The following is a 20,596-nucleotide window of genomic DNA, read 5'->3' on the forward strand; positions in this document are numbered from 1 at the left end:
TGTTCAAACAAGAGGTCAGGGGAAGGCTATGAAAGCTTGCTCATATGGTACGCTTATGCAGATGACTGGCATTTACATGTAAATTATTATTATTATTATTTATTATTAAAGCGCCATTCATTCCATAGCGCTGTACATATGATAAGGGGTGCACATACATAATACAGACAATTGCACTAATCATAAACAAGATGAGTTATAAACTGGTACAGAAGGAGAGAGGGCCTACAATCTACATGGTATGGGAGAAGGACACAGTAGGTGCGGGTTAAGTTGGTCATGGCGGTATAGAGGCAGCAGAGTCACTGGTTGTAGGCTAGTCTGAAGAGGTGGGTTTTAGGTTTCTTTTGAAGGATTCCAGTAGGTGAGAGTCTGATATGTTGGGGTAGCGAGTTCCAGAGTATGGGGGATGCACGGGAGAAATCTTGGAGTCGATTATGGGAAGAGGCAATAAGAGGAGAGGAGAGAAGGAGGTATTGTGAGGATCGGAGAGTGCGTGTGGGGGTGTATCGGGAAAGTAGCTCAGAGATGTAGGGAGGGGACAGGTTATGGACGGCCATGCTTTCTGTTAAATGTTCCAGAACATTTAGATGTAATAACGTAATATCACTGTGAACCTGGCCTAAACCATGAGCATGCAATATTTAATCATCAAGATTAATAACAGCTCCTCATGAACAATATCCTGATATATAGAGATAACGGGAGTCTCTTAGCTCCTTTTCATCTGTCCAGCGCCATGTAGATGACTGACATAGTCGCTAGAGCACACCAACTTTGTTGCATAGATGGAGGTTGTGGCACAGAAAATGAAGTGGCAAGTGCCCATTGAGCAGACCTGGGCATGGCAAGTTCCCACGCCCTCCTCACCCAGTCTCACTCCTCTTCTTAGCTCATGATTGATATGTTCTTCACCTCCCTATGTAGCACAGCCCTGCACTGAAATCAAGCGCTACAGGGAGGACAGGGGTTGGGTTTAGTTGTGCTTGGAACCACCCACTTGGCACTTTTCCCTTCATTTGCACATTGCTTTCAACTTAGCTTTATGTGTCTCTGAACTTCTGTCCATAGATCAAAAAGTGTGCCCTAACAGCTATTTAAGTCATCTACAAGGCGCTTGGAGTACTTTGATTAAAAATTTGCTGACATACTCCATTTTTTGGTCAGGATAAGAGGTAGTCAAACGCACAAGTCTATGTGATCACCAACCGGGGTGCCCACAGTCGAGTAGTATCACCCCACTACTCAGGATAATATTCAGGATATTGATTGTTGTAATACTCCATTTTTTGTTGGCGGTAGACATGAAGATGATTGTTACATCCATGGTGAAGGAACAGAATATCGAAATTGCTCGGTCCGGATCTGTAATTGGATCCACATTCTGCCAGAAAAAATTGCTTTGCATGCAGTGATGTTTTGCCCGGCAGAGTGCCGACATTCATGCCGGCAGAGCCTATCACATTGCTGAGGATCCTGTTGTGGAACGTATTACAGTGGGGGCTGGCAGTGTCCAGCCAGTTTTCTTCTACTTTGTGCTACTAAAATGATGTACTAATTATTAGAATAAAACTTTGATAACCATTAATATAGTACATGTGTTTCTCAGTAGCCTTGTGTAACCAGAACGCTATAGGGACATCAGCTGGTTAAATAAATGTATATGACACCCTCATTATATAGAACTTCTAATTTCTTTCTGGCAATCGTGCTTTGGTAATCCAGAGATGCTGTAATGATTAAACCATTCACCATCGTTCAGTAAAGCCTGTCTTGCATGCATCAATTGTTTCTCAGCTATAGCCAGAAAATTCTTGTGAGCCTACCCCTGGGTGCGCAGAATATATTTTTAAACCACCACTTACAGATATTCGCCTCAGTGCACAATGTGCCCATTGTAGTTATGCTGGAGCAAGTCAATTTTTCCTAAGTACCGTGCCATTACATTGTAAAAATAAACATTTTGCAGCTCGCCAAAGAAAGCAATCCCGAAATTGATTACAAATGTTTTTATGTAACAGTAGAACCCCTTGGCCTGGCCAACGGCAAAGCCTGAGCCTGAATGCTTTAAAGCAATACGGAAATTACTGGATGCACAAAATGAAATTAGAATGTGAATAGAGGTTTATTTAACAGGCCGGCTTGGTTTTAATGAGCCTCAGCAAGCATTCCAATCCTGATAATGTGCAGCAACTCAGTAATGGCCCGGGCTCCTCAGCATGAAATCTGCATTTATTCAGATCACTCTATAGCATTTGCTATGAATGGAAATGACCTCCCACTATTAACATGCATTATTCAGCCCTCAGTCTTGGGCACTTTTAGGAAAACTTGAGTCATAAGTATGTCAAAGGCCTCTTGTAACTGTTCCCTCACAGTGTTAAGAGTCAGCATCGTAACACTGTTCTTAGTATTTGGGGTCCTAGGTTAAAGGGAACCTGTCACCTAGAAAATGCATATTAAACCGCTAGCAGTTCCCATTTGCAGCCTATAGCATGATTATAAAAGTGTCTGTGTCTTTTCTGTGCAGTGCAAAAGTAAAAAAAAAAAAAACTTTTATTCAACAGGTCACGCTATGTAAACTATAGTCTTGAAGTCAAGGGGGCAGCGGCTTTCTCGCCTGAACTCAAGCGCGTCCACCGCTCCCTTTATCTCCCCATAGCATTTGATTGATAGGATTTCCTTCACTGCTGGACGCTTTAATGTAGTCTTGCGTGTGCGCTGTGTCCCTGCAATACCGACGCCTGCGCACTGTTCCATTCCGTTATGAGGATTCGGGCATCCTATCAATCAAGGGGGCGGGGCGCTCTTGAGTTAAGGCGAGAAAGCCGCCGCCCCCTTGACTTCAAGACTATCGTTTACATAGCGTGGCCTGTTGAATAAAAGTCTTTCTTTGGTCTTCATATACTTGAAGGCCAGATGGTACTTATCTGACCCTTCAATACAGAAGACGTTACTTAACAGCCTACCTGCCCCACTAGTTTTATTCACTTGGCCCCATTCCTATTTGTGTAAGTACAGTGGGGCTACAAGAAAGCTAGTTGTCAACTAGGAATTATTCCTAGTTCAGTTGGTTAGGATATTAGAACATTATGTTGGGTTGTTCTTGACCTTGGCACCATCTTAGCTGAGACTGCTTTTGAATAAAATGTCACTATTGACTAATGGTTTCCTTTTTTGTTTCAGGTGAAACAGGTGGTTTCTTGGATTCAAATGAGCCTTTGGGGCAAATGGACAGTCATGACAGACTCATGCCAACTCCTCGGGGTAAGTGGGACAGTTTTAGATATGTGAATAAGTTGTCATATAATAATCACCACCTGCTTAATCAACGTTAAAATATCTGAATAAACCTTGTATATCAAAATGTCATGCGACATGTGAGCACTATAATAATACACCTGCACCCTATATTTATTTATTTTATGCACTTATATAGCGCTACTATATTCTGCAGCGCTTTACAGACATTAGCATCTAACTGTCCCCAATGGGGCTCACGATCTAAAGTCCCTATCAGTATGTCTTTGGATTGTGGGAGGAAACTGGAGTACCCAGAGGAAACCCACGCAAACACGGGAAGAACATACAAACTCCATGCAGATGTTGTCGTTGGTACGATTCGAACCTGGGACCCTAGTGCTGCAAGGCACCAGTGCTAACCACTGAGCCACCGTGCTGCCCCTGTATGAATGTGATTTACATTATTGTTTGATGAGCACAACATTTTGGAAAACAGCATGTGACACTTTTTCATTCGAGTTAACAGGTGTGATAAGTAGAGTGTATAGTTCATCTACATGTCCTTGACAGACAGAAAAGTAATTGGTTGGAGAGTCTTCTTCGAGTCATGAATGTTACAGTATACATATAGTCATGGTGGTGAGATTCAAGCTTCCCCTTCTTTTCCCTTTGTGGTGTACTGGAAAACTAACTCTGCTACTGAAACATCTTGATGCAGACCACATTCAGAATTAAGAGACCTCTGCATCATTATCTTGGCGACAATCAAATACAGTCCAACATTTTCACACCCATAACCACAATGTTCTGGAAACTAGACACCCAACCCCAAATATGTTTCTACACGCACTAACTACCATTAAATATAGAATGAGCAGTGCAAACACTTACATTAAAAGTGAGTGGAAATCAGTGTGCAACTTACTAGTACTCAAAATGTACCTAGCTAGTGATTAATAGACAATAACATGGAGAAGTATTTAAGACCAAAATATACATTTCATATACTTCTGTTAATTGTCCATTGTAATCTTGGAACTACAAGAAAGCATGGGTAAACCTGGTGGTATCTGAGTAACATTGAGAGCAGAGTTGTAACTTGATTCACCTATGTCCCAATGCAAAATATGTAACCGAGATATTTCTGGTCTCCTAATATGAGACAGTTGGACCTCTTTGGGCCTCTCAGACTTCAGATTCCATTGTGACCTTCTGCACACCCTATATGTTATATATATCATTCTCCATGTGTATATACTGATGAAATTAAACTCCACCATCAGAGCCAGAAATTCTCTAGTAATTTCCCCCCCCCGGACTGCAGGATGTTTTTCCACTGCAGTGAGTTATGGTGTAATGCTTGGATCCAGTTGGCCAGACCACTGCCGGTCAACAAGATAGGGCATATCCTAGAGATGAGCCATAAATTGCAGCAGTTAAATTACTTCTCAGGAGTAGAAAGAAAGATATGCCTTTTTTCTATGGGCGCTGCCTGGTTATGTAGGTCATAACTGGCACATACTTTTGATTGTTCAAATAGATGACAGTTTGAGGAGCAGTGACTTTAAACTACTGTGGTTCCTATTATATCAGCCTGGCCCTTTAATAGCCCCTGTCTACCTCTGTGGCCACAAACCAGAGCTTGTGCCGCAGTCCGGCCAGTACATGGCTGAGTAAGGAAGCAATTAGTCAGGACTGTTTTCCTGGAGAATGTTTATCCTCTGGAAAGAGATTTCTTGCTTCTGCTGTTGGCATTTTTTCACCCGGTTTGGGATTAATATCTTTTTTTCATAGTAGGCAAACAAACAAACATTCACTTCTTTGTATGGAGCAGACCACATACTCTGCAGGCACCACTATGAGTTGTAATATGGGTTGACGCATTTATGCTTTCACTAACACTGTCTATATTTTTTTTATCTATGAATGCTTTTGGTTGTGATACAATCAGGAAATTCTGGATAGCTATGCTGTGTTCAGTAAGACTAATCTTTATTTATACACATGGATTTATCTATTCATTGAATCTGTCTAAAAAAGTAATGTCCTATAACGTTAGTGGTTACATTTTATACAGTAGAAAGTTCTGTACGGGAGATTGTATCCATTAAAAAGTCTTTGGCTAATGCAACCTATGCTTTCAGGAGTCCCTGCCAGAAAGAAATTCCACTGCCTATCACGTCTAAAGTCTAACCAGTGATACTAGTCCATGTGTCTGACTACCAGTTGAGATGTAATATAACCAAAAGGTCCATTTTCATGGAAGAATTTTACAAAACACTGACAATTTATCAGATGAATGGCCATTCTCATTAAAACATATGGAACTGGTGACAAGAACTTACCAAATCTGTGTGCTAGACGGTGACCTGTACTGTAAAAATGCTACAGGCTTTTCTTCAATTAAAGTTTATTCACCATGTCATTTTCAATTCTTTTTTTCCTATATACAGTAATATTCCATTTTCCACTGATCCCGACACTCTGGCTTTTGTTCCTGTCACTGTGCCGTGCTGTGGACTGATGAGAAATGACCTACTAAGTGCCCATTTACAGTGGCTAACTGAGGCAGGCAATTATTGGAAATGAATTGTTTGTTGTCCTCTCATTAGAGGAGGTGAGAGCTGCATTCACATGCAGCAATCATCTCCTCTGTATAGGGTTTAGTGATTGCTAGTGTGATCCTTGTCCCCATAGAGTATCAACGTTTATGACACAGGATCATCTGCGGCCCATAAACAATGGTTTAGGTGACCACATCAGTGATGCGTTCAGCCAGTGAACGGGCATTTGCTTGTACACCTTTACACTGGGCAATTATCAACATGGGAACGCTCATTCCTGATGATTCCTCCGTTTTTTGGCCCCTGTAAAAGGGCCTTAAGAGACAGCTCTGATTAAAAAGAAAGATAGTGGATTTTACCTGTTGTCTTCTACTGGGGTTACACATAGATGCATCCAATGGGTGTGGGGGGGGGGGGGGGGGATTTATCATTAAGGGGAATTATTTGAAGTCAGTTTTGCTTGAGTCTGTGTTGGAGTACTTTGTGCCACATTTATCAAGTGAAGGTTGTTTGATAAATTTGTCTTGTCCTTAAACCTAACACTTCTGTCTAGATTAGTTACTCCACTTTTCATACTCCACCCTCCTCCTGGAGTCAGATTGCAACTTATTTGCCACTTTTTAAGTCAAATGATAAATCTGGAGTGAAACTCATTAACATAGCTAACCACACCAACTTTTCCACCCATATTACGAAACTGGAGTGAGTGGTGTAAAAATGCAAAAATTCACAAAATTTTGCGCGAATGCGTGTAAAAAGTCTTAAATCTTTGCGCAAGTGCTTAAATTTTGTGCATTCGAGTGCAAGAAAAGTCGCAAAAGCCCTATTTTGCGACTTTTTGATGCCAGAATTCTGGAGTGAAGGTATGGTAAATCAGGGCCAATGTGTTTGACCAGCGACCTTATTGCAATTATTTCTTGACATCAGTAGCCACTGTTGGTAAAGGCTCTGGCTTCTGTGACAGCTGGTTGAAGCAGGACAAGCAGGTATGAATAAATGAATGCAGAAGTAGAAGGTAGATATTGGTTTTCATAGAAAATCCATATGTTCTCATAAGACTCCTGTACACATACTATTGTCAGCCAAACCTGCTGATTTGACAGTGCTAGCCTGCAGTTTAGCATGTTTTGGGAGGATCTGACTCAGATGAAATAGGGGGAGAGAAGGATTGGGGGTAGGCGATGTCAGAGGTGTCTGGCAGAGTCTTTCTCTTTTCTCACTATTAAAAATACATATATGCTTGGCTGAACTGAACGTGTATGTGTATGGGGAGTTAGGAGAGGTAGCTGATTGAAGGTGTATGGGCATCTTGTTAATTAAACAGATCGGTGAAGACAGTGTCACAGCAGGCAGGACCATGTGTCATGCTCTTATATCACAAGTCTGCCCTGTTGCCTTCTGAGATTTAGCACATGCTTGATGTTTGCTAGATATAGTTTGAAGATAGTGCGAAACACATGGTTTGTTAAGGATAATGTTGGTTACATATGTGTTAAAGGGGTTGTCCTGGCTTTTACTATTGATGACCTATCCTCAGGATCAATATCCATCAATATCAGATCGGCGGGGGCCTGACAACCTGCACCCCCGCTAATCAGTTGTATGAGGAGTCGACGCGTGCAGTACACACATGCAGTCTCCCTTCCTGTCCGCTGCTGCGGTCTATGGTCTTTGCCATAGACAGCAGCAACGGACAGGAAGAGAAAAGGGAGACGGCACTTGTGCACTGTGAGTGCCGTCTCTTCATACAGATAATTCGCGGGGGTGCTGGGTGTCGGACCACCACCGATCTGATATTGATGACCTATCCTGAGGATAGGTCATCAATAGTAAAAGTGGTTAAAGCGGTTGCCCTATCTGGACCGTTATGTATAATATCAATAGGATGTGCCCTGAATGTCCAATAGGTGAGGGTTCTGCTCCTATCTTAAAAATGGGTCGTTCTGTGAAAAGATAGGATGCTGCTCATGCAGTCAAAGGAGAGAACCACACGTTAGCTTTGTCCTCTTCTTTCATAATGTGCCCTTTCTTGAGATGGGAGAGGGTTCCAGAAATGGGATGCGCAACTATCAGAAATGTATAGCATATCCTGTTGTTATGCCATAAATGTCCAGATGGCGCAAACCCTTTATTACCCTCTGTTTGGCATCTTCATGCGGTTCTCCCAGTTGACATATTGATGGTATATCAGTTGATTGGTGAGGTCTGCAGCTGTAAACATGATCAGAATTGTGATTTCCAGGTCTCCCTTTCGCTATTGACATGTGGCTACATATGTGGACATATCTGAGTTCACTTTGCTCAGTGCTATGGAGAGGAACTGCACACACACACACACACACACACACATACAGCATTTTAGGGTTCCTCTGTGGTTCTATTGAACTGAACTTAAATCACTATAGTGTTATATGACCTAAGCTAGGCTTAGAAGAAACAAGAGGGTTCTGCTGTTATGGATGCATGTGTGAAATCAGCCTACTATAAGGAAGTTAGCATAAAAACATTTAAACCTTTAAGAGAGACACATAAATTAAATCAGGAATAAATGTAGAGACATGAAGGGAGGCGCCATATTGTATACATCCATCCTATATCTGAGGTCATCTCACAGCTAGATCCTGACCCCTGTTCATAAGATTTCTTTACCAGATCGCTCATTTATTGGCACCTAACACTTTGGTCTTCCATTTCACCCTTGGAAATAACCTTCAAAGACCCTTCATTGCGGCTACCCTTCTGAATGTCCATTGTGCTCTAAAGATGACCAGCTGTGTGGAGCCCATGCTTATTCCATTAGCACAACACATTTCAATCAGCTGCATTTGTGTCCCACACCAGGCAATGAGATTTTCAAAGACAGTGTCTCTTAAGTGTTTCTACAGAACTGAAATGTCCTATTTAGACTTCTAAAAGATTTAGAACTCAATGCTTGAATTCTTTAAAGGGAATCTGTCATCAACTTTGTGCTGACCGTACTGAGGGCAGTATAAAGTAGTGACAGAAATGCTGATTTCAGCGGTGTCACACATCAGCTAAAAGTAAGTGGTTGCCGAGAACCAACATCACAAACATTGCAGACTGGGCCTGGAAAAGAGTCCCGGCCACCTGAGAAGAGTCCTGGTTATCCATGACTTCCTGCTCTCCTGCCCACCTGCTGATGACTGACCGGCTTCTACCTAGTTTTCTCCCTTTCTCTCTAGGAGAGAACTGCCAATCATCATCAGGTGGACGGGAGAGCAGGAGATTATGTATAACCAGGACTCTTCTCAGGTAGATTTGACTCTTCTCAAGGCCTGGGCTGCAATGATTATGATGTTGGTTCTTGGCAACCACGTACTTGTAGCTCATGAGTGACACACCGCTGAAATCAGCATTTCTGTTACTATTTTATACTGCTCTCAGTACGGTCAGTATAAAGTTGATGACAGGTTCCCTTTAAAGGCTATAGACACCAACAGAAACATTTTTGGTATGTATGTTTAATAGGCTAAAGCATTTTTGTGACAGTTTTTTATTATAAAATTTGCTTTGTTTGGCTTCCGCAGCTTTTATGTATCACAGTACATAGCAAGCTGAAGAATGCTGTTTCACAGTGAAGTCTGTCAGATTTGCAAACAACTTGGTCTCAAGCCCCTCTCCTCAGTTATCTCCTTTGCTGGTTTATGACCAAATCAAAGTTCAGGTTTTTATTCTATATGACTGATCTATTTGCTTCCGTTAACATGAACAATACATGGGGACAGTTCAGGATTTGATTAATTATTATATTATTTTCTATATAATACCTCTGAAATTAATATGTGTAGTTCTTTAGAAATATAGAGTTCATTTTGCATTAGATGGGAAGCCACAAGTGGCTGGACTCTGGCCAAATTGAGTTATACTTAATTAAGGGGATCAGTGTTAATCATGCATAAGACAGCTTGCTTGGGCTTGCCTCCTCTACTTGATGTTGGGGCTTGTTCACATCTGCATTGAGCTTTCTGTTCTTCTGTGAGAAGAACAGGAAATTGAAAAACAAAAAACATGTTGTGGTCATTCTGGTTCCTTCAGTTATGGTTGCATTACACCAACAGAATATCTGACCAATCAGACCAATAGGTGGTGTGTATAACAAAAGATTTGTGTGTGTAATTAGCCATCTGACCAATTATTCACCTTTCGCGCCACTTCTGCTCCAGTCATGCCTAAAAATGTGACATGCCAAGTGCCTGCACATCACCGCTACTGGCCAGTCAATGGCCTCAATGGTCATGTGCCATGCCTGCACATATCATATTACATTTCCGACCAGCCTGGGTCTAGAAGTGACCGGGATGGAGATGTGCTGCAGGAACTGGGACGATCATAGCAGGTGAGGGTTTTCCTTTTAACACACACACCGTGGTTGGCCATCCTAATTTTCTTCGGGGCTGGATTTTTTTTTTTTTTATGTCAGCAAAGAGACCGCGACATTAAAAAGAGTGAGCGGGGAAACTAACCCAGGCTGAAACCACCCAACTTTCCGGGCAAAAAAACAAGTAGTACAAAAACAAGTAGGCAAGAATGGAAAGAGGGACTATGGTAGCCAAAACTAGTACACATCCAAGTACATCCAAGTACGATTTGATAAGGTCTTGTGTAGTCACCAGTCAGTTTTTACTAAATAGGATATGTAAAATGATATAATAATACAACTATAAAGGTCTAACTTTATAAATGTGTTCCTTTAGAGATAGACCATAACAGTAAGAATATGAGATTAGTAAAAGTCAGATTTGAAGCAGGAGAAAAGCATAAGAGTCCAGGAAACGGTTATATTTGTGTGATTTATGTGAGTTGCACATCTGGAATATCTGTATATCGCATTTAGCCAGCCACTGTAAGTTGTTTTTTACTTAGGAATTTGAAAGACTCGTTCAACATGCCCCTTAGCAGAACCACAAATCAAGGCATTACTCCTGAGCAAATAGCTTATGTACTGTGACAGTAGAGTGGCACACAGCGGCACTGAACATTCAGACGTCTGGCCTCGACTCAGTAAAAGGTCAAGGGGATGATAATCCTTTCAGTGGCCTAACTACCGGGGAAACAGGAGAGGCGGCTGCTTCGGGGCCCGGGCTGACAAGGAGCCCGGTGCCCGGCAGGGTGTCAAGTTTCATCATGATTATTTAATACGTTTTTCAGTGCCCCTTCACATACACTGGTGCGCCGGAGACATTGGGGGCCCGGCCTATCCCTTCCATCCCCCCCCCGTTGCATCTTACTGCCAGCCAGCCAGAATCAAGTCGGTACAATCCGGCGTTGTTCTAATTAGGCCCGCCCACCAAGTTCCAGTCCTGCCTGAGGTAACAGCGTGCGCTAGCTGGGCCCGGAACAGAGGAGCTCTGCGCGGAAGGCGGGACCAGGATGGGACCTCACGGGTTGCGGACAACTGTGGCGATGCCAGTGACAGTCTGACAGACTCACACACAGCACTAGTCTGCCACATGCCACTGCCCAGTAGCTCTATGCCCACTGCCACTAGTCTCAGACTCACCCCATCGCCCTGCCTCGCGGCTCTCTCTCTGCCAGCCAAGTCAGTCACTCAGTGGAGTCAGCGACCTCATCCTTAATCTTCCGCCACCTCAAACCACCAGTTACTAGTTACCATCTGGAGACTGGCCTTGGTAACTTATGAGCTGGTCTGGTATGTTATACATCTTATTAAATAAATCATACCAATTGTACATATATAATCATATAAGAAGATACCCAGGTTATATGGCCCATATCACTATACTTTTCTAATCCTGACTGACTGTAGCTTTTGTACCCTGATAAAGAAACATTAGCGGGTAATGGATCACATCCATGACCATTTTGCAGCAAAAGGTCCCTTTACATGGGACGATGTACAAGCAGATTGTGAGGAAAGAAGCAGTCCTTCCCAACAACGTGCTGATTGATAGCGGAGAAGACCGATGAGGAGGATTGATCGCTAATGCCATCGCTCTTCCCCATACAGACTCGTTGTTTCCCAGCAGCAGATCGTGTTTACACAGGATTTTTGTGCTGCATTAACAATGAAATGCTCGTTCATCAGGTGATCGGCGGTACATTTACACCACCAGATCATCGCTAATGATCGCTACCATAATTGCTCGTTAGCGATGATCTTTTCAATTCTTGGCCTGTGTAAAAGGCCCTTTAGTGCAGGATCCGTGTGTTTAAAGAGAATTTGTCACCAGGATCTTGGACTATTATCTGCAATAATACATGAGTGCAGATCACTAGTTTTTTATTTCCTTACTGCCCCCTTTCCTCCACTGTTAAGGTCGATTTAGACTTCCCGATTATTGGGAATGACCGTTCCTATGAATGCTCGTTCAAGACAATCTGCCCATCTAAATGCTTGTTCATCGGTTGTTCCTGTCGTTCGTGCAGACACATAAATTATTGTTTCTGGGAAGCAGATTGCTGTTTAGACCGCATGATCTGAATGTAGCTGTCTGAGGACTAGCGATGGCACTAGCGATCCCTCGTTCTCCTACCGTGTAGGTGATCGCTGCATGTACATACAGCAGTTTCCTTAGCTAAATGAGCAGCCGACTGTCAGTAAGAACACTTCCTTCCCTTTAATACTACGGATGGGATCCTGCCTTAGGCCCCATTCACAAGACCATATTTTGTATTCACTTCAATGGGGCCGCAAAAGATGCAGACAGCTGTTCGCATCCATATGTCTGTTCTGTGGCACCTTCAAAAAAATATAACAATATTCTTGTCTGTTTTACGGATAAGCATAGGGCTGTTCTGTAGAGGGCAGGACGTTCCATTCCGCAAAATGCGGAATGCACACGACCGGTATGCATGTTATGTGAATCCACAATTTGCGCACTGCAAACCAGGCTAAATCATGTTCATGAGCCCTAATAGTGTAATACAGACATAAGGTCTGCAGAATGTCTCCTGTGTTAAGAAAATAAAAGTCCCACTCTAGTCCTGGCATTCTGATTTATTTCTAAAATCTAAACGCTGGACAGGAAAGGTGCACAAACACGTGGTTGTCTGATTGGCTGTGATATGACATTCTTGTTTCCTGATTACATATTGGATATACAAGTATAACATTTCACAACTAGAATAAAATAAAGATTTGCCTTAGATGTCTTCTAATATAAAAAGAGAAGTTCAGGGAAAAAATGTTTAGCACTTAGCTTTTAACAAAAGCTTTTGAGAGCAAATGTTCTTAATGAGAAAGACTTCTTACCAACATCTGAAGATCTCCTAGCCGTGACCTTGTAAGGCAAGCACTTTCATTACTGGATGTGGTTTGTTGGTTTTATGACCATCCTAAAAGCTTCAGTCTCCTGGCAGGATAAATAGTGTCTCATCTTTTTTAACAGTTAGATATGGCCTTATTCTGTGCATCATAAAAAGCAGTTGAGAACTCTGTCTGTTCTTACTAGTTCCTGTTCCAGTTGGCTTCAAGGAATGATGTACTCCCTTATTGTTTCATGACGCTGTGTTTTCTTCCATAGGATTCATGACACATTCAATGTAAGTTGCTAACATGGCTCTTCTATCTAGTTTACTTTTCACTTAAGTAGTTCATGTTGCAGACCAGTAAATTTGCAGCGTAAAGAAATGACAGTAGTTGGCTCTTTTGGTCCTGAACAAGCATACAAAGGGTACAGTTTGAAGCCAAAATAATGCATGTTGTGTTATGTGCCTGAGCTGCAGTTTTTTTGCATTGGCTTTAAAGAAGTTTCTTTTGTATGCAATTTATTTTCCGATTTGTTGTGGATAGCTGTTTTCAGACAGATACAGAGGAATCCTGATTGACGCCCCTCCTCCTGAGTTGTCCATCAGATTTCTCTGAGGGTTCAGTATTATTTATGGTAAATCTAGTGCTGAAAGGACCACAAAAATACTGAAAACCTGATTTAAAAAAATAATACTAGTGTGAACAAAGCCTAATTGTAGTTTTTTCTTACTGACAGTTTCATTGATCAGGACATTGAGTATTTGTGAACATTAATGAAGTAAAGAAAGCACAGGAACAATTTTGTGGTTCAAATGTTGTAAAAATATGTGTCTTGATTAGTTGTTTCAAGTAACAGTTTGAGTCCTTTTTCATGGACCGATTGAACAGACAATTCTCTGGAACCTTTTATTCCCAATAATTACCTATCATAAGGCAGAGGAGATGCTGTATTTGCATACATATCTTCCCTACATATCCCCACTATATATCCTCGCTACATATCTTCTTACATATCCTTCTGTCTACCACCCTACTGGTGCTCTCCACTAAGGATCTAAGATTAAGATCCTCCATAATTCGAACCTCTAACACCCATCTTCAAGACTTCTTTCTAGCTGCACCAGCTCTCTGGAATGCACTGCTCAAGACAATCAGGTTAATGCCCAACTGTGGCCTGTCTGCTCTTCTATTGATGGGAAACAGATCTGTGATTTGGCATGAATAACTTAAGGCCCTTTAAGGCTGTATTACACAGCCAGATTCTGCAGGCGATTGTCGGGAAGGAAACGTATGAACACTCGTTAGAGATCATCTGGCAGAAAATCTGTCAAGGTAATACAGGCTTTACACAAGCTGACAAATGAGGCATTTATCAGAAAGGAGTGTTTCTAGGAGCCGTTCATCCTGAATCATTCCCGATAATTACCCTTTATAAAGGTGCCGCCTATTACTAGTTGAATGCACAAACGCTCATTCATTGGGTGAAAGCATTGTTGATCTGGACACAAATATCCTTGTTTCTGGGCAGCAGATTGTTCTGTGTAAACCGTAATCTGCTAGTGAGAAACAATGAAGAATCTGTATGTAGACAAGTAGAGATCGCTTCTCCCCATATAGCAGAGGTAAATGTAGCGCTCATCTCTGCTCATGATCAGGCAATTATCGGCAACGAACAGCTCGTTCCGAATAACTGCCTGCACAGTCAACTTGTGTAAAGGGGCCTTTATAATGGCAACTGCACCCTACAATGTCCCAAAAATTCAACGTGGCAGATCAACTTTTCCACAGATATCTGCTTTTAGTCATCATCTCTCATGGTCGTTCTTGTCATGAAAAGACCCTAGATTACACAGTGAAATGTGAAACAGTTGACACAGTCTAAATCAACATTTTTAGCCATCCTGAAGCTCTAATGTTTGTTAGTTTTTATAAATTAAACCCTGTAAAAATGCCTAATTTTCTGGACTGTTATTTGACAATATATGTGACTGGCACCTTTTTATCTTTCCAACTATAATAACAGGTGACAGTTTGTGTCATAACTGGTGTCCAGTAATGCTTAAAATGTTACAGTCTTTCAAGAGTACATCTCATTCCTTTGTAAACATGTTTAAAAGGCATGGCCCAGAGTTTTTTGTGTATTTTTTGTGTCATTAGTGTATGTTTTGTCTTATTAGTGTATTTAGCATAAAGCACATATAGGTAAGGGTCATTATCTAGGATCCTCAGATGTCCACCTGGCTATAAAATACACATTCTTCTAATCTATTAGTACCAGTTCTGGTATTCCTACGAGGTAGTACATGTGTATGTTACTGGATGTTGTAGTCCACAATTAAAAGGCTGTAATTTGTTATTACAGGATAAATATTTGCAGCTACTGTAGACTTATTGACGCATGGACATTACTTTCAAATGGTCAATTATGGAGGCAAAACTTGTTAGTTACATAAGCATTCTGCTCTAAACTTATTTATACAGCTTGTAATTTATTCTTAGAAAGGGAGAAGTAAGTGGCAAAACCTACATGACCAAATTCCCAAGACTTTGAAGTTTCCTGAGTTTGTTAGGAATGGGACCATGTTTTTGTTCTGCTGTTGAATCTGTAACAAGCGAATAATTGCTCTTTCCAGCTGGTAATGTCCCATGCCAGACACATCTGTGTTAGCACTCAGTGTGCTCCCTTTCACCTCCCTTATACATTCTCATGTATACACACACACATAGGCTCACAATGATGCACATATTTTATGTACAAGGCACTTGTCCTCCTAGGTATTGAGAAGTAGGAAACATGACTATGATTGATGTGTTGAATTCTTTCAACCTCGGGAGATTGTGAACTATTCAAGACACTTTGCAAAAGATGATTACACCATCCTCTATCCATTACACAAGTTTTCCACTTACTCCCTATACCCGAGACTTGATGTGAGCAGAAAGTTGGCAGAACATAAAACATACATATTATTTTTGCTAGATGGGCTCAAAAGTTAGATTCTATTAGAAATAAATTAATTCTTTCATTTTATTTAATTTTTCCAAATGAATAGCACCATTATGATCGTATCTCTTCATCCCTGCAGGACACTTTCTGATGTTTCTGGAACCTGTAAACAACATTACCATTGTACAGGGTCAAGCAGCCACCCTTCATTGCAAAGTAGCAGGAAATCCACTGCCAAATGTCAAGTGGCTGAAGAATGATGCTCCAGTGGTGCAAGAACCCAAGAGAATCACCATAAGAAAAACCGACTATGGTTCACGGCTAAGGATTCAAGACCTTGACACCACAGACACAGGCTACTATCAGTGCGTCGCCACCAATGGGATAAAGACTATTACAGCAACGGGTGTTCTGTTTGTGAGGCTTGGTAAGTTTGTGAAATGCGTTTTGGCTTGAAATACTCACTGTGCAGCAAAACTTGTGGAAACATCTGATAAATCTTTTGGATAGCACCAATAAACCAGTAAAACGTGTTCCATAATATATGTGAATATTGTTTTGCAGGCCTAGACTTTGAACTTTTTGTTGCATATTGTTGTTCATCTTGAATAAAACATTTCAATTTTCTGTTTGCTTAAACAGGTCCAACGCACAGCCCGAACCCCAACATCCAGTAAGTGATATTTTTAGGCTGTCAATTTTATTTTGAATATTTTACTATATGATTAAAATCAACTGGAAATTAATGCAGGCGATTGTTCATTTATATTGGATTTAGTCTACATGAACTGTAAAAAACTAGACACAAGTATACATGGGCCCATGTAAGTTAAAAACATTTACTGTGTGCAAGTAATTTCTTTTACTTAGTACCCAGTCTGTAGAACTTTGGATTAAAGTGAAGTAGTGACGTTGGACATATGAATTATTTATAATACTTTTCTAGCCAGGAAAGACTTTTGTCATGTTATTCTTACTATAATAATTCCCTCTCTGCATATAGAAGATTGCTCTTCTTCCATATTTTGTTACTTCTTTGTATCCAGTATAAGCTCCCCACAACTGGTTTGCCAGAAGTGCCTGACATTTTGGTAGCTACTTAAGTTCACACAGTTGAGATCAGATAGTGCTTCCTCTACCAGCCCCTCCATCTCCTTCCTGATTTACAGGGCCAGGTGAGATGACGATAAAGGAACCTGGCACTGTGAAAAGGAATGGGCTGGCAGAGGAAGCAGCAGGAGCGAGGAGACACACAGTGGGTTGGAACCGCCCTCGGTGCACTTAACTGCTCATTTGCATTTCTGCAGAATGGGGCAACGGATCACTAAGTGAAAGATATAACTACATTCAGCTGATCTAGCCCTACAAGGCATCGTGCATGGTTTGACAGTGAATTTCATGGTGACAGACTCCCTTTAATGCTCTTGAGAGTAAATAAATCTAACTAAACCCATGCACATTAGGCTATTGTTGGCCAAACCCACCAATCTGATATACGTTGATGCACCCAACTCGCCTCTAACAGAAGATGTTGGGATGGGGGAAGGGTGATTGGGTGGTTTGAATTTTATTTCCCAATCCTTTTATTCTCTAGGGAGAGTTGTCTGGCAGCAGCTTTTTCCTCCCTACTCATTAAAAACACCTGTCAGCTGACGGCTATTGAAGGTGTATGGGCACCATTAGATCCATAACTCATACTTGTGCAGTGGTCCTTCTCTTCTCGTTGCCCAGTTATACAATGTCTCTTTAGTAACAACAAATATAAAGATGTCCTTATGTATTGATAGCTCCACATACAACTGTTAATAAGAACAACCTAATAATCAAAACTTGGGCCGGGCCTAAGTTAATTTTGACATTTCAATAAAAATGGTAAAATTTACCCTATTAGACAGCGTGTAGGCTTCATTTATCTACTACCTCTAATATAGTCAATCAAAAATGTTTGTGAAACTTGAAAACTCTGGAAGAGTCAACAATTGAAATGATTTATGAACTCAAGTGGTGCTAACCAACGCAACAATAAGAGTGAAGTGGATATTTGCCAAAGGGGAAGTAATCTAGTAGTTTGAGTGAGACTGTAAGCATGCGGATTAATTGCTAAGAAGCAAATGGTTGGGAATGCCACTGATGTCTAATGCTCTCAAGAATGTCAATTGCCTTAATAGTGCTGTTTTCAACCTAAAAGGGATTTGAGCTGAATAATTTAGATTTGAGAACGTTATTGGGATTATTAGCCACTATTACTAACCATACAGAAAGATCATCTTTATCTTTATTACGGTCTGAAGGTTAAGAATATTTAGAGTAACTGAAATAGAACACTTTACTGTAGCTTTGCTACAGTCAGCTGTGTATGTCTACTTGAGATGTACTAGCCTGATTTGTGTGGTCTGGAGAGATACTGAGGTGGGCCCAAGATTTCTGCACAGTTAATACCTGTCTGTTACTATCAAGTTTCATCATAAAAAGGGAGATTGAACTTCTCTTGCAGATTAGTGTTAATCACACTTTTGTGAATTCTCTTTAACTAGACTGAAAAGTATTAGTGATATTCATTCACATTCTGCCTTTTGGCAGGGAGGTAATAAAATGTCTCCAATTAGATTTTGTTGGTGTACCTACAGAATTCTTTTCAGAGGTGTAAATCCACCTTCTGCTACAAGGTCTATACTTTAACATTGCTTCTGCAGACCTGTAACTTGACTCGATCTGCAAAGTACCTTACACATTAATATATGCTATAAAAAGGTAGCTACATTTCACCAGACTGTCATGGGAAATATCATGGACTGTAGTCACTGCTAAAATTGTGCGGTATAAAAGGGTTTGCAGAAGGGAGAAAATTATTTTAAACAGGGCCAGAAGGGGTTAAAATAAGGGAAGAATTACCCTCAATTACCTTTACCGTTGCATTGCTGCTCCCATTGGCGCTTCTCTACTTCCTGGTGCTGGCTCAACGCACAGGAATTTCCTGCTCAGGCTATTACTGGCTGAGGCAGGTCATCACTGTGGCTAGTGATTGGCTAAGCAGGCATTTGTGCACTGATGAGCAAAATGGTAACAATGTTTTGAACTTTTGACTTTCAGGCTCCATATCTCCCCATCCACTACAGTTCTAAACATGAGACTACCATCATTTTATAGACAATTATCTTATACATAAATTTGACTTGCAACTATTTAGCATATGATTAGTTATGCAGATTCTTGTCATGTGACCGCATTGTTACTGTTTTGCTCCTAAAATTCTAAATTTACATTTTTATTATTTTGTTAACCCACCTTTTGCTTTCAACACTGCCTGAATCCGTCTGGGCATGCTCTTGATCGGATTGAAGCATATCTCAACAGAAATCTGTTCCCAGGTCTCTCGCACGGTGCTTGCATGGACTTCTGTGAACTCACTATTACGAAGCATACAAGCCATTTCCACTACTGTGTTTGTCCTGCCAGAACTGATAGACCTTGTGATGAGCCAACTTTTTGACTCCGATATTTTGCCTGGACGTCCACCTCTTGGCTTTGGAATGGATGAACAGATTTCATTTTGTATTTTTCCAAGTGTCATGGCACTCATATGGTGCAGTTTGGCAATTTTCTTGGCTGAGATACTGCTATCGATGAGCTGGATGATGCTGTTTCTCTTTTCTTGGAAAATCTTCATGGCTGCTCCTGGATTCGAACCAGTGACCTTTCGCTTGGGAATCAACCTAATAACACACTGAGCTATTAGGGAATGTGAGAACAGGTTGTAATTTGTAGTATACAAGAAGAAAAAGATTGTTCCACCACCAGGAGCAAAACAGTAACAATGCAGTTATATGACAAGAATCTGCATAACTAATCATATGCTACATAGTTGCAAGTCCAATTTATGTATGTGATAGCCAAGATGATTGTCTATGAAATGATGGTAGTCTTATGTTCGAAGCTGTAGTGGATGGTGAGATATGGAGCCTGAAACGCAAAAGTTCAAAACATTGTTACCGTTTTGCTCGTCAGTGTATATGTGGAAGTGGAGAGCAGCAGAGACTGGATAGCACTGGAATGGCAGCAGTGGGGAATGAATGATTCCTATTTTTAACCCATTCTGGCCTTTTTTAAATTTTTCTGCCACTGGAAAACCCCTTTAGTAGTGAGCTTGTAGCATGAGTGGACTATGGAGGTCAGTGGCTATTTTGTTTATAGGGTTGTACAATATGTCATGTACATTATTTGAATTCTATGTTGAGCATGTTTTCTAATATAATAGACTATCTGCCTGCTTTACTTTTCAGTATAGGACACATTTTGCTATTTCCCCCCTGTTGGGATCTATTTACCAAACAAAAAGGCAGGTAAAATGTAGCTAAAATATGCTCATGTAAAGCAAGATGGTGTGCGTGGTCAATAGGGTATATTTGCCTTGATTTATGCCAAAGGAGTGTCCTTATGATACACATTTAGATGGTTGCACACACTTTGGCACACCTTGTTTTGTGCACATTTTGGTAGTATGCATTGGTATACCTCGTTTTATGCATGTATGGGCGGTATGCATTAAAATACCTTGATTTCACTGTATTAAAAAGTGCAGTATTTTTTCAATGGCAATATACATGGTCAGCT

The 20,596-nt window shown here is 41.0% G+C and overlaps 1 protein-coding gene across 2 annotated transcripts in view; it reads left to right on the forward strand.

Moving 5' to 3' along the window:
- The window catches only part of ROR2 (receptor tyrosine kinase like orphan receptor 2), a 167,705-nt gene that overhangs the window by 120,408 nt on the left and 26,701 nt on the right, over positions 1–20,596 (forward strand). For both annotated transcript variants that reach the window (XM_044287454.1, XM_044287446.1), the window contains exons 2-4: positions 3,187–3,267; positions 16,125–16,412; positions 16,628–16,658. In XM_044287454.1, the coding sequence (XP_044143389.1) occupies positions 3,231–3,267; positions 16,125–16,412; positions 16,628–16,658 (356 nt within the window). In that variant the 5' untranslated portion in view covers positions 3,187–3,230. The remainder of the gene's footprint in view (positions 1–3,186; positions 3,268–16,124; positions 16,413–16,627; positions 16,659–20,596) is intronic.

The sequence above is a fragment of the Bufo gargarizans genome, chromosome 1 (assembly GCF_014858855.1).
Source record: "Bufo gargarizans isolate SCDJY-AF-19 chromosome 1, ASM1485885v1, whole genome shotgun sequence".
Lineage (NCBI taxonomy): Eukaryota > Metazoa > Chordata > Amphibia > Anura > Bufonidae > Bufo > Bufo gargarizans.